Source organism: Oncorhynchus clarkii, chromosome 6, assembly GCF_045791955.1.
Source record: "Oncorhynchus clarkii lewisi isolate Uvic-CL-2024 chromosome 6, UVic_Ocla_1.0, whole genome shotgun sequence".
Lineage (NCBI taxonomy): Eukaryota > Metazoa > Chordata > Actinopteri > Salmoniformes > Salmonidae > Oncorhynchus > Oncorhynchus clarkii.
In genome coordinates, this window is record NC_092152.1 from 25,583,413 (window position 1) to 25,597,391 (window position 13,979).

Genomic DNA, 13,979 nt, shown 5'->3' on the forward strand with positions numbered 1-13,979 from the left:
TTATTTCTACTTATATATTCTGTAGTTGTCTGTACTTTCTCTACGAGAATATTGCAGTCTAGGCATACAATCCAATCTTAGATTACCAATTATGTTGACTGGCGAAGATATACCCTAATCTCTGTTTGTAGGTGTTGATTGGTGCCAAACCCTTCTAGAAGTGACAAACCTTTAAAATTCGTTGAAGGTTTTGGCAGTTTAGAAAGTACTTGAGACAAATCTAATATGATATTTATGTTGCTGTCCTTGTGTTGGATGAAGGGAGATCAGACTGGGCAGCCAGCAACTCCAGTTGGCCCTGAGGAGAGAACAAACTGGTTGCCAGGCTGGTGAACTTTCAAGGTGAAACCTGCTACATCTCACTTCTGACAGAGTATGCACTGTATATATAGGGTGATTGTTAACCCATTAGACTACTGTATCTTACTCCATGCCATACTGTCATAAAACATACATGAGTGGAGAAGTTATTTTAATAAGTATTTTAGGCCGGCAAGTGGTCAGACCAAACAATGCCATTAAATCCAGGAACAAATTTGACATGCTTTTTTTGCTGCCATACTCAATCATGTCAGTTTGCTCTTAAATTGTGTCAGATTGTCTACTTTTGTGAACTATCTTCTTTCACTTCATCTAGTATGATGTCTATTTCACTTAAGTTCAAGTTGTATTAGTATGTACAGGATACACATGGTATACACTGTCCAACAAAATGCTTACTTGCTTAGTCATGGAGACAGAATTGTTTAGTTCAAAGTGACGTTTTATGAATTCATTTTGGATTTATCCACTGGGCACAAACTGGTTGAATCAATGTTTCCACATCCATTCAAACCCCAAAATCAATGTGATGTTGAATCAATGTTTCCACATCCATTCAAACCCCAAAATCAATGTGATGTTGAATCAATGTTTCCACATCCATTCAAACCCCCAAAATCAATGTGATGTTGAATCAATGTTTCCACATCCATTCAAACCCCAAAAATCAATGTGATGTTGAATCAATGTTTCCACATCCATTCAAACCCCAAAAATCAATGTGATGTTGAATCAACGTGGGAAACTGATTCGCTTCTAAAAAAAAAATTAAAAAATAAACATGAGGGCATTTCGTCTCTTTTTTTCACCTAACGTGTTAACCTAAATCCAATAATATGTTATTTTTTTGTTGATTTCACTTTGAATTCACGTCAGTTGACAACTCAACCAAATTTAAATCAAAACTATAGACATTGACCTGATGTTTGTGCAAAGTGGGTATTGTGTTGTATTAAAGGCATTTGATTAAATTAAATGGGTAAAAACACCCTCTAGGGTTTATTTCTATGTTTTTCCTGGTATTGGTATATTAGCAGTGAGTATTTAATTCTAAATAGACTTATTTTACCCTGACAGTGCTCAAGCCAGCCTACTCTGCAGCATGATTATGGAGGGAAAATAATTGCCCCTGTTGAGATCAAAGTTCCCAGACAATGTTCTAATTAACCAGAAATGTTAACTGGCAGGAAAAGAGAAATGAGTCTGTGTAATTCACTTACTGTTAATAAAGACATTATTATTTTTCTCTCTGAATCAACACATGCTATGCAGTAGCACATACCAAATGTTATCAAACTGTAAGAATCTGGTGTTTGAGATATTATGCACTAATATGGTGTTTGACAAATTGGAACTGTTGTCAAGGCATGGAACTCTGTTGTCAAGGCAGGAATCTCTCTCTCACACAGTGAGCATAGTTTATCTCTATAAAGCTGGGATTCCAGTCCCATCTGCCATTAGTCGGCTAGATGTCTTCCTGTTGTCAGTCTGAATTAACAGCTGGGTATTAGGCATTATACCAACAGAGCTGCTTTACTAAACCCTGCTGCCCCCCTGGAATAGCAGCACAACTCAGATAAATGTACTAGTGGGGAGTCTAGTCTCAAAGAGGAGAGAGGGGATTCAGTTTTTATGAAGCACTAAATTTAACATAGATCTATTTCCCCAGGTTGGTACAACAGCAATTTCCGCTCTGCGTATGCTTCTAAGCAGTTTTTTATATAGCATGGGAAGTCAGACAGAAGGGGGTTGAAACGTATACCTCAGTGAACGGATGTCATTCGGAGTGCTTTGTGTGTTCTGTACGGCAGGGCCATCAGAAATTAGTCCACTGCCTCTTATATTTTGTCATGACTAGCACTGACCACCACATTCTGAAGCTGTCACAAGAAAAGAGAGCAGCACTAGCCTCGGTGGCCCTGACTGGGAGTTCCTTCTTTTGTGCTTTTATGCATTTTGTCCTCAATGACACCTGCTGAGGCATTGTCCTGATAGTTTGGAACATTGTGCTGTTGTAGCGAACCTGTAGACCAGACAATGTAAAAGGATAGACACATCTAGATTCATATGTGTTGGTTAAAAGTAGTGTCTCCCAATGTGCATGGATTCCCTCTTAAGATTGGCTCTCCAAAATGATGCAGAGTGGATATGGCCTTGATAAAGAACCACCATGCGATACTTGTTTATTGGTTGTCCTTATTCACCCATTCCATCTGTAACATTGGCCCTGAAATGTGTGGCTTCCAGCAAGTGCCCATAAGTGCCTACTTATGTTCCTACCCCATAGTACATTATCTTCATCAGGTGTCCTTACTGTAAACTTACTTCCATGCTATTCTAATCTAAAATATCCATTCCTACACTCTTAGGGGAAAAAGTTACTATCTCAAACCTAAAAGGGTTCTTTGGCTGTCACGATAGGAAACCCTTTTACTTCCATGTAGAACCGTTTCCACAGAGGGTTCTCCATGAACCAAAAAGGCTTATCCTATGGGGACCGCCGAAAAACGCTTTTGGAACTCTTTTTTTTGTTTTTGTTTTTTGAGGGTGTATACTCTACTCCTTATGTATTGCCCTTTGAAATTACAAAAGAATTGTGATTGTCAACTCACCAAGTTAATAAATTGTGTCCTGCCACAGTAAGTCAGCAGAGTGTTTACTTGCGAAGTTCAGTCTAACATACAAGATTGTAATTATTTGGGTTTGTCCTGGTGTTTTTGTTTCAGTATTTGCTTTCTTGCTGTGTTTTATAGAGTATATCTGTCACTGTGATTCATCAAATGTGCATTCATTTGAAACGTTATGTCCTTCTCTATTTATGAAAGTGCAATAATGATTGATCTGGTGCTGAGCAAATAGTACAGCAGCACATAAAAAATATCACAAATAGCCTCATAACCTTTATTCAAATATATGGATGTTTCCTTTAATTGTTTGGGGTGTTGTTTATGCAGGAGGGTGGCTGTATTTTCACAGTTGTATATTTCCCTCCAGGGTCATGTATTTAGAAATTAATACATGGCTCACTTTCCCTCTACTGATGAAGTTTTTTTGCATCCCCATGCTGTGCCAGGCATGGAAATTCAAGTCAGTAACTATTAGACAGGTTTAGCTGTATACTGCTTCCATAACACATCCAGCTGACTGGGCTGGATATTATATTATTGTTGGATTGTTTTAAGTTATTCACTATAACATAAGGTGTGGATATTATTTTGTCACAGCTCAGGTCATGTGTGCTTGTGCACGGGGCAGTATGGTATAAGGTGTTTGGTGACAGATGGGCAAATGTGTGTTCCTGGTTCCTGACTGTGCCCAACACTTGGCAAACATATAGCTTTGCCAGTTTGTGCGCTGGGTGTTTTTTAACCAGGACAGTGCAGTCTGTGTCTCTCAGCACTGGCCAAGGTCCCCCTCCTCCCAACCCTGCATCATCCTCACCAATCATTTGTAGGCAATGTGTGTTGGTAAACCTTGAAGATACAAGCAAAATGTAGTAGTAGTAGTAGTAGTAGTAGTATAAGCTTTACATTGTTGTAGGCAAGCATTTGCCACTTTTTGTTCTTTCTCATTGCAATAAAACACACAGCATATTTGTATTATTACTAATATGGTCATGAATCATTTTAAATAATGAGCTAATGTGGCAATTGGAAGAATTCTTCCATGTTATGTTGCTAGCATGTTGTTGTTGTTGTTGCTACCATGTTGCATGATGTGTTGTCTTAGGCCTCTCTTTATGTAGTGTTGTGTTGTCTCTCTTGTCGTGATGTGTGTTTTGTCCTATATTTTTATTGAATTTATTTGTATTTTTAATCCCAGCCCCTGTCCCCACAGGAGGCCTTTTGCCTTTTGGTAGACCGTCATTGTAAATAAGAATTTGTTCTTAACTGACTTGCCTAGTTAAAGGTTCAATAAAATAAATAAATACTGAGACACACATAGACTGCCACACAACATCACCTATCTTAATCTATTACTCTGAGAGGATATGATATTGGTGCAATGTAAGGGACTGCAGGACTCTGTTGTGAATACTAAAAGTCTGGCCAGAGCCCCTGTCAGATGCAGTGTGTTCCTCTCTGCTGTGAATGTGAAGAGGATGTGCTGACTGCCTCCAGCTTCTAACCTTTAGTCAACCCAGTCCCAGTTCACTTAATCCCAAACAATTTAGCCTGTAGCTGGTTGACAGATGTAGAAATTGAAACTGATGGATTGGATTCACTGTTTGTGTACCATGTCTCCTAGAGGTCTGAACCAAGAGTTTGATATCAGACCATTTGTTACATGAATAAGCCACTTTGATTTGTCTTGCCTTCCAGATCACTCACTTGGTAATTTAGTAAATATATATTATTTTCTGAAACTACTTAATGTACCCATGGTACATGGTTTCCCGCGTGGCGCAGTGGTCTAAGGCACTGCATCTCAGTATGGTTCGAATCCAGGCTGCATCACATCTGGCTGTGATTGGGAGTCCCATTGGGCGGTGCACAATTGACCCAGCATCGTCTGGGTTTACCCGGGGTAGGCCGTCATTGTAAAAAATAATTTGTTCTTAACTTACTTGTCTAGTTAAATAAATGTTATATATATTTAACCCCACCTCATTGTTATTAAATTATTAGAGCTACACAAAATGTTTTTGCACCCACCATGCGTCATGTCCGCAATGGTCACGTGAGGTGAAATGTGTATTTGTGAGCACTCAGTTTGTTAGACTTAACGAATATCCATTTCGGATCGAAACGTTGTCAATATAGCAGTGAATTGGGAGCTTTAACAGTATTCTTTATCAGCCCAGCAACTATGTTTTTAAGGATGTGCGTATGATCACAAAATGTGCCTCCAGCTTCTAACCTTTACTCAAACCAGCCCCAGTTCACTTAAACCCAAACAATTCATTTGAAATAAACATTTTGCCTGTAGCCCGTTGACAGAGACAGAAATTGAAACTGATGGGGAAGTCTGCGCTGTGCATGTGTTTGGGGATTTTATCTGACCAGGGGTGCAGTTCTCTGGCCCAGGATGAACCGTTTTACATCGCTTTTCTGTAAAATGCTGGAAAAACAACAAACCCAACAGCTAGAAAGTAATCTCTCTAACTGTTCTTATGTTCTTCAAATTCCACTGTAATGACAAAGTAAACCCTCATCCAGAACACTACAGCATTACTCGAGACGGTTCTCTCAGGGCGATGCGATTTATAAGTGATCCCAGCTCCACTGCCGTTGTGCCCTTGAACAAGGCACTTAACCCCAAAATTGCTCCAAAGTCACTGCACCACTGTTTACCCGGTGCCACGTTGGTGTGCGTCTGCGGGGTTAGGAAAGGCAGAGGACGAATTTCTGTTTCTAACCAAATGGAAAATAAAGTACACTATTCAATTACACATGCAGGAAAACGAATTAGGTTTGCTTTCCTATTGTTTCTCAGTTGTTGTTCATTTTAAATAATTTCACAATACCTCTGATTTACAGTTCAAGGCTTTCGAAAATAGCACAGGAAATAAAGGGTTAACAGCAAATTGTGTCCAGTGGTTCGGACTGCGATGTTCTGAATCGAGCAGATGACAGTGGTAGAGAGCAGCAGGAAATACGCGCTCTTGTACAGATGCCTCGCGGGAATGAACATAATTCGTCCATTTACAGTAGTCAATTCCGGATGCCAGCCTGAAAATTAATTAAGGTGAATGTTTCAAAAGAAAGCTGTTATGTCTGTTACAAGGGTAATATTTGTCATAGCTTGGACAGTGATAGTCGTTTGAGAAGTAACCGAATGACAGCTACAAAGCGAAGAGCTCACAGTGGCTTATATTAAATTTCCCTCACGGTTGCCGTATCTGTAAACTGTTAGTGTTGCTAAGCAATAGTGCTTGGAACCGTCTCTTCTTCTGGTCCTTTTGCACCACCTGGAAAGGTAGGTTAATGCACAGAGCCCAATAAAAGTTTCACAGATTTTAGCCTACTCTTTCCTTATTGATTTGTTATTAAGTTATTTTGTTGCAAGGAACATCACCCAGTCTGGGTATAGTGGAAATATTGTAGTGAACTCAAACCAAAATGCATGAGGTTTGTTCAACGAGGAGCAAAATTATATCTAATTTAGATTTTATTTTCAGTGCACATTGCATAATTTATTGTTTTTGGATAACATATATGCTACATTGAATGACCCACAGTGGGGTATTATTGATCCAATTTATGTAGTATTGGCAAGAGCAGCCCTGTATTGTGAGGGCTGCATAGGAGCAGGGCATGTCTTTCACCCCAGTGAAAGTCAAGCAAGTTGCTCTTTGGCTGTATCTGCTTTTCCTGTTGAAACTTACCCACACATCAGTGGGTCACCTGTATTTTATGTTAATGTAGGCTGTAGTGTAATTTGTTGAAGACACACATCAGTTATTTTTTTACTTATCCTGTTGAAATACAATATTCCAATTATAAATACGTTACTGTACTTAAGGGTAAAAAAATATAGTATTACACAAAATAGTTTGTTTTTTTAGACACAACTCCCAACTACAAGGATTAGGCCATTCAAGGAGTTGGTCTGATGTGATGTCAACATGCCTGGCTTGCAGGAACAATAGAGGAGCATTAGAGGACAAAAGATACCTGGACCACCTTTTGAGATGTGCCTTTTGTTAAGTAAATTAGGAGATACATTAGGTGAAAAGCAGGCTGGAGAAGTACTTTAAGACATGGGGTGAGTAGAATCAACAACCTCTGCATCATTCAAAACAGTTGCTTTGTGAGAAGGTGTTAAAGTTCACCATTTCTATTATGTAAATGCTGGCTTAAAAGTACCCATTTTTATTTTACTAGGCAAGTTTGATTTTCAATGACAGCCTAGGAACAGTGGGTTAACTGCCTTGTTCAGGGGCAGAATGACATATTTTGACTTTGTCAGCTCAGGGATTTGATCTTGCAAACTTTCAGTTACTAGTCCAACGCTCTAACCACTAGGCTACCCTGCCGCACCATAACCTGGGCTTGGCCCCAAATCAGGGCAGGTCCGCCGGGGCCATGGCACAGTGAGACGCGGGTGCCGGTCCACGTAGATGAAAACAGAAAAGTCTTGAGTCTTTTGGGTAAAACACCAGGGTAAATCCACAGTGGAAACTCGGCAACAGTGAGTGTTTGAGGAGAACAAGTGCTCACCATTTGACACAGATGAGTGCTCCTTTCATTGGTGTGGAGTGGGTGAGATGCCAGGGATTAAGGATAGCTGATGTTCACAGAAGGGCGTTCACAGTAGTCTGGCCCTCCTGGCACTGCCTTGACCTTGCAACTGCTGTTTGTTTTCACAGTGTCTGCGTTACCTGGGAAAACAGTGCTGAGCAAACACAAGGATGATTACCACCACCACAGTTACATGCATGGAGAAGACAGTCCAGGCCAGGAACGGAACAAACCCATAGGCATAGATCCTAATGCTTACTGAGATAAGGTGCCGTAGTGTCCTGTCCTGAGGCTCAGTCAGCTGCTGAGGTTAAGCATCAATGAATGCCACCTCAGGCTTTTGATACAGAGAAATTCCATGATCCATCTCCTGTCGTCTGTGAGAGGCTGAAATCATTAGATTACCCTGTGAGGCCAGGCAGTAGGGAAAATGATGAGTAAGAATGACGGAGAAAAGTGAACTGTCACCCTGTAAATCCCTCAGCCTGGAAACATACTGGGAAAACCGCCTTAGTTGTTCATTCAAAGAATTGGGACATTTCTATTTTCTCTCTCATTTCAGCATTTTGCATTTTAAATGACAGTTTAAGTCACAGAGCCCTTTGGACTTTTCTGCTGCTGTGTCTGAAGGATGCCCTACTGGGATTGGAGTTCAAGCTGGGGGTGTAATTGAAAACGGAATGCCTTTGAGGCCAAGCCATGTTCATTGTATTTTAGTTTACCCACCCCCTTATCTCAGCTGTGAAGAGGGACGATTCTCTTATAAGTTACCCGAAACCACAGAGACAGTGGTGGGGAAAAAGGGTGGGATAGAGTGAAAGGAGGAAAAGGAGGGGTGAGAGGAACAGTGAGCAGAGTGTGAGGTAGAGAGCGTACACAAAACCCAGACACTGGGTGACTCCTGTAACCAAGGACGAAGGTAGCAACGCATCACAACACCACTCTCGCCCACTGGACATTCTAAAGAAAGGAGAAGCGAACACTCAGACTCAGATAGTCAGCAGTCTCCCATTATTCAGTCCTGAGCCCCTGGGGTTGGAGTGGCTGCCCTGGAGGGCTGAAGTCTTGACACATCCAGAGTGGACTGCACGGAACACAAGCCTGATGTGGGTGGATTGAGTTCGATCCTCTTTCAGAGTTGACTGTTTCAGTGGTATAATTGTATTTCTTTCCACTACTGGCCCATATTTGCATCTGTTTGACCAGCGAGGTCTGGACTGAGAGGGTTGTTCAGTTAGTGGGTGTCAAGGTGGAGCAGGAGGAGGCGTGGAGGAGTAACTCAAGGCAGTAAGGAGAAAGGTACAGACCATGGGCAAATCAAACAGCAAGCTCAAGCAGGAGGTGGTGGAGGAACTGACCAGGAAGACCTACTGTGAGTAGCCTTCTTGCTTTTTTCTGTTCTCTCTTTTCAACGGGACTGATCAGACATGGATTGTAAAAAATGCTAATATGTTTGTATTTGTGGGGATCACAAAATCATTGTAACATGCAGTAACTAATCCTATTTAGGCTAATACCCATAACAGCACTATAATCGCAGTGACCCAAGACGAAGTATAATCGTTATCATTTTAAGATGAGCAACAGTGAATAGAAATAGTACTAAATGTGTGCCTCATATGAACTGGTTTGCGTGTAGCCTGTGTAAGACATCTTCGCCTCTGTTTCTCTTAATCCTCAGAATCAACAGCACAAATTAAATGTCAGCTCCACGGTGGATATAGCCTTCATATTTTTGCATAAATACTCATATGGTGTCACAAATTGTGATTAGTTTAGGTCTGGAAGTGGTTCTAATCAGCATCTTTTGAAACACTCCACTGGGAAGGAGAGGTCTTTGAAAATGCTGATGGGGGTTAAGACTTTGGATCAGCAATCACACTGGTGTTTTGCCAAAGATAGCAAATATGGGCTTGCTGGAGCCTTCATACATTTCCATAAGTATGCACATTTAGGCAAAGTGTTTTAAAAGGTCTTTAAGTAGCAGGCGAAATACCAATATTTTAATTGTTGGCAATACATCACTTAACCTGTGTAAGCAAAGTAGACTAGAGGCATTTGCAGAAATAACAAGATAATCAAAATTATGTTATTTAGGCCTAAACTCTCTAATCACAGAATCCATATAAGCCAAGCCATCCATTGTGCATAAAAACAATTATATTTTGTTGCTTTAGTACTTAACAGACTAGAGTTTAACTGATTGTTCAAATGTGTTGCCCTCACTGTATCTAGTCTAATGGATGGCTAGCCTGTAGCATAGCATGCCAGGTGTTGGGTGGGAGTTGACAGCCTATGGCTGCCTAATGACAGTGTTTTTCACGCGGTGGACTTCACCGCACCACAACCAGGGAAGGCTGCTGTGACAGGAAATTGCAGGGGTGAGGAAGATTGGGCTTCGTGCTGGGATGGGCTATTTGCTGCTGTCCTTTAGCCAGCTTCCTGTTTTCTCTCTCTCTCTCTCTCTCTCTCTCTCTCTCTCTCTCTCTCTCTTTCCTGTTTTCTCTCTCTCTCTCTCTCTCTCTCACACACACTCTCACTCTCTCTTGCTCACTCTACATCCCCTGATTGCCCTCTTTGAGCAAGGAATGAACTAGTATAATTAGGATCTTATCTGCTTAGCTTTGCTCAGAGGGGCACCCAGTCTTTTCTCCCAGCATGCCCACTCCCTTACCCTGCTCTTGTCTAACTTAGACCCCTTATAATTTCTCTCCTCATTATGTCTCCTTCCCTCCTCTTTCTGGATCCTCTTCTCCCTATCCTGTTGAGAAGCTTAAATATCCTTCCTCTGACTTATAGCATTTACATACATTTGAGTCATTTCGCAGACACTCTTATCCAGAGCGACTTACAGTTAGTGCATTCGTCTTAAGATAGCTAGGTGGGTCAACCACATATCACAGTCATAGTAAGTACATTTTTCTTCAATAAATAGCTATCAGCAATGTCAGAGCTAGGAAGGGGGAAAAAATCAAGTGTGAATGTTGGTTCACTAAATTCTTCTATTTTTTTGGGGGGGGGGGTTGATGCGGGGGGAAGTGCAGTGGGATTATTTAAGATACTCTTTTAAGAGGTAGGGTTTCAGATGTTTTCAGAAAATGGGCAGGGACTTTCTTCCTTTCCCATAGGAAGATGTTTTCAGTGATCAATTTTGAGCTCAGGATGTTGTAGGCCTGCTTTCAGTGCCATAATAAAATATTAAAAGAAGCTGGCTTACACTCCTATCCTGTCCAAGGCACACACCCAACTTAGAGGAGGAGCACCGTCTGTGCATTAGCTAAATTTAGGGATGCAGTTCTGCAGATTTAAAAAAAAAAATTGCATCCAAGGTACTTTGACAGCCAGTCAAGTAAATCTCATGAGCAACTTTTTTACTCTTATTGCCAACCTCAGTTTGATCCAATGCCAAATTTGAGACATTCTCTTTTGATACTTCAAAGTAGTTTTTATTTGATTTTATTTCAGCTTTATTTAGCCAGGTAGGCCAGTTGAGAACAAGTTCTCATTTACAACTGCGACTTGGCCAAGATAAAGCAAAGCAGTGCGACAACAACAACAACACAGAGTTACACATAAACAAACATGCAGTCAATAAAACAATAGACAAATCTATGTACAGTGTGTGCAAATGTGGAAGAGTAGGGAGGTAAGGCAATAAATAGGCCATAGAGGTGAAAATAATTACAATTTAGCAGTAACACCGGAGTGATAGATGTGCAGATGATGATGTGCAAGTAGAGATACTGGGGTGCAAAGGAGCAAGAGGGTAAGTAATAATATGGGGATGAGGTAGTTGGGTGTGCTATTTACAGATTAGCTGTGTACAGGTACAGTGATCGGTAAGCTGCTCTGACAGCTGATGCTTAACGTTAGAGAGGGAGATATAAGACTCCAGCTTCAGAGATGTTTGCAATTCGTTCCCGTCATTGGCAGCAGAGAACTGGAGGAAAGGCAGCCAAAGGAAGTGTTGGCTTTGGGGATGACCAGTGAAATATACCTGCTGTAGCGCGTGCTACGTGTGGGTATTGCTATGGTGACCAGTGAGCTGAGATAAGGCGGGCCTTTACCTAGCAAAGACTTATAGATGACCTTGAGCCAGTGGGTTTGGCGACGAATATGTAGTGAGGGCCAGCCAACGAGAGCATAAAGGTCGCAGTGGTGGGTAGTATATGGGGCTTTGGTGACAAAACGGATGGCACTGTGATAGACTACATCCAGTTTGCTGAGTAGAGTGTTGGAGGCTATTTTGTAAATTACATCGTTGACGTCAAGGATCGGTAGGATAGTCAGTTTTACAAGGGTATGATTGGCAGCATGAGTGAAGGAGGCTTTGTTGTGAAATAGGAAGCAGATTCTAGATTTAATTTTGGAATGGAGATGCTTAATGTTAGTCTGGAAGGAGAGTTTACAGTCTAACCAGACACCTAGGGATTTGTAGTTGTCCACATATTCTAAGTCAGAACCGTCCAGTAGTGATGCTAGTCGGGCAGGAGGGTGCGGGCAGCAATCGGTTGAAGCGCATGCATTTAGTTTTACTAGCATTTAAAAGCCGTTGGAGGCCACAGAACGAGTGTTGTATGGCGTTGAAGCTCGTTTGGAGGCCTATCTATAATGATACCAGTCTTACAGGTTTGGTTGTGCAGGACAGAAAGCAGAGAGGCCTCCTGTGCTTGGCTTCTGTCAGTATTAGCTATTGCAATTTGCCACTGTAACAAGCATTTTCTATATCATGTTATGCCTAAAGGCATTGTATACCCATCTTTTAATATAGGGGGCCACAGTTTAGCCTACTGTACCTAAAACTGAACACGCCTAAATGGTTTTCCAAATGACTGGTCTGATATCATGTGGAAAGAGCAAGCCCTGTCAAATGACTGGTCTGATATCATGTGGAAAGAGCAAGCCCTGTGAAATGACTGGTCTGATATTATGTGGAAAGAGCAAGCCCTGTCAAATGACTTGAGGATGTAATAGGTGTTTTTGTTAGCCGTCAGCTCAGGGGTTGATACTGACAGAGTGCAAGCTGGATGTGTGTGAGCAGGCCCTGCAGGGCACAGGGAGCTGAGCTGCTAGCCCTGGCCTCACTGCTTTCCTCCCTCCTTATAGGCTGATTATATTACTGCCCATTGTCTTTGACTGAGTTCCATAATAAAACTTGATTGAATCGCAGGCATGGTGAATTGCCTCAATTATTTGATGCCATTGACTTTTGAGGCCATTTTAATGGTAGCTTGGCTGGCCTGACAGTCATAAGATTGACTCTGTCATTTCTGAATGTGTCACATGAGGATTCCCTGTGAATCGCTGAGCAAAGCAAAGTGAAGCAGGGATGAACATGCCTCTATACTGCACTTATTCTAACTGCACCAGTCAGTCACCATACGTGATTAAATAACACCAATATTGTAACCAGTCTGTTGGAGATAATTAATAGCCTGGCTTATGGCTGCGACCATAATAACAGTTACATTTTTTCCCTTGCTTGCAATATGCCTGTAAGCTGTCACTACATAATATGGATGATCTAGTGACCACTGCTCTCAGAACAGGTGCGTTGACCAAAATGTAATAGAATTCCAGAATCCTATTACATAGCTGGTCCACACTCCCCCAAAAAAGATTCAAGGTTTCTTTTTAGTATTTATTTCACGGTAGAAAGACAAACATTTTGGCCTAAGCTTTTGTCAGTGTCATCAGCGTCTCCTCTGAAGGTGTGCTTCTTTATTGTGAACTTGTTTAGGGTGACGAGCGACAGGTGCGTTCGTGTGTGCGCTCCTGGAACATACTCACACGTCAATAATGCATCTCAAATATACTATATAATACACATGAATTAAATTAATACTAAATACTAATCTTTAATCTCTTTTTTTCAGAACGCACCAGCTACTACAAAATATAGAGCACTGAACAAGGTCTAGACCTAGGTTTTGTCTTGTACTAAATATATAGTCTTCAATCTATGGTATATCTTGTATCTCACCATTATCAGGATGTGGCCATTCTTTCTGTAATGGACACAATGACGCAGCTCTGACTCATAGACAGTGTCTGGATGTTAGAATGAATGATGATTTTTCTCTCATGCTGGTTGAAGGCTCTCCAAATTCCTCCCAAAAGAAATGCTTTCCTAATCTCTGGACTCTGCTGAGACTCATTTCCTGTTCTTTTACACTGGATACACACTTATTTCTGAAAGCCTGGCACACACAGGCCTAGGATATAGCCCAGCTTCACTGATGTAGGCTTTAACATAGTATTACAGTCAGGAATGTCTGTAACATTGTCAAAGTCACTAATCTACCTAAATAAAGTACATTGCTAACAAGGAAAGAGCCATTGAAAACAACACTGCACCAGGCACTGTATAAATAGCCTACCATTTGCTGCACATACAGTGAGATGCTAATAAAGTGTTTTATTTGAACTGCTTAGCATTGAAATGGTGCTGTCTAGGTTGCTGTTAATGAAAGA

The 13,979-nt window shown here is 41.2% G+C and overlaps 1 protein-coding gene across 1 annotated transcript in view; it reads left to right on the forward strand.

Moving 5' to 3' along the window:
• The first annotated feature begins 5,864 nt into the window (after positions 1-5,864).
• The window catches only part of LOC139410867 (neuronal calcium sensor 1-like), a 31,626-nt gene continuing 23,511 nt past the window's right edge, over positions 5,865-13,979 (forward strand). The window contains exons 1-2 of the mRNA XM_071156468.1: positions 5,865-6,240; positions 7,634-8,877. Coding sequence (XP_071012569.1) covers positions 8,814-8,877 — 64 coding nt within the window. The 5' untranslated portion in view covers positions 5,865-6,240; positions 7,634-8,813. The remainder of the gene's footprint in view (positions 6,241-7,633; positions 8,878-13,979) is intronic.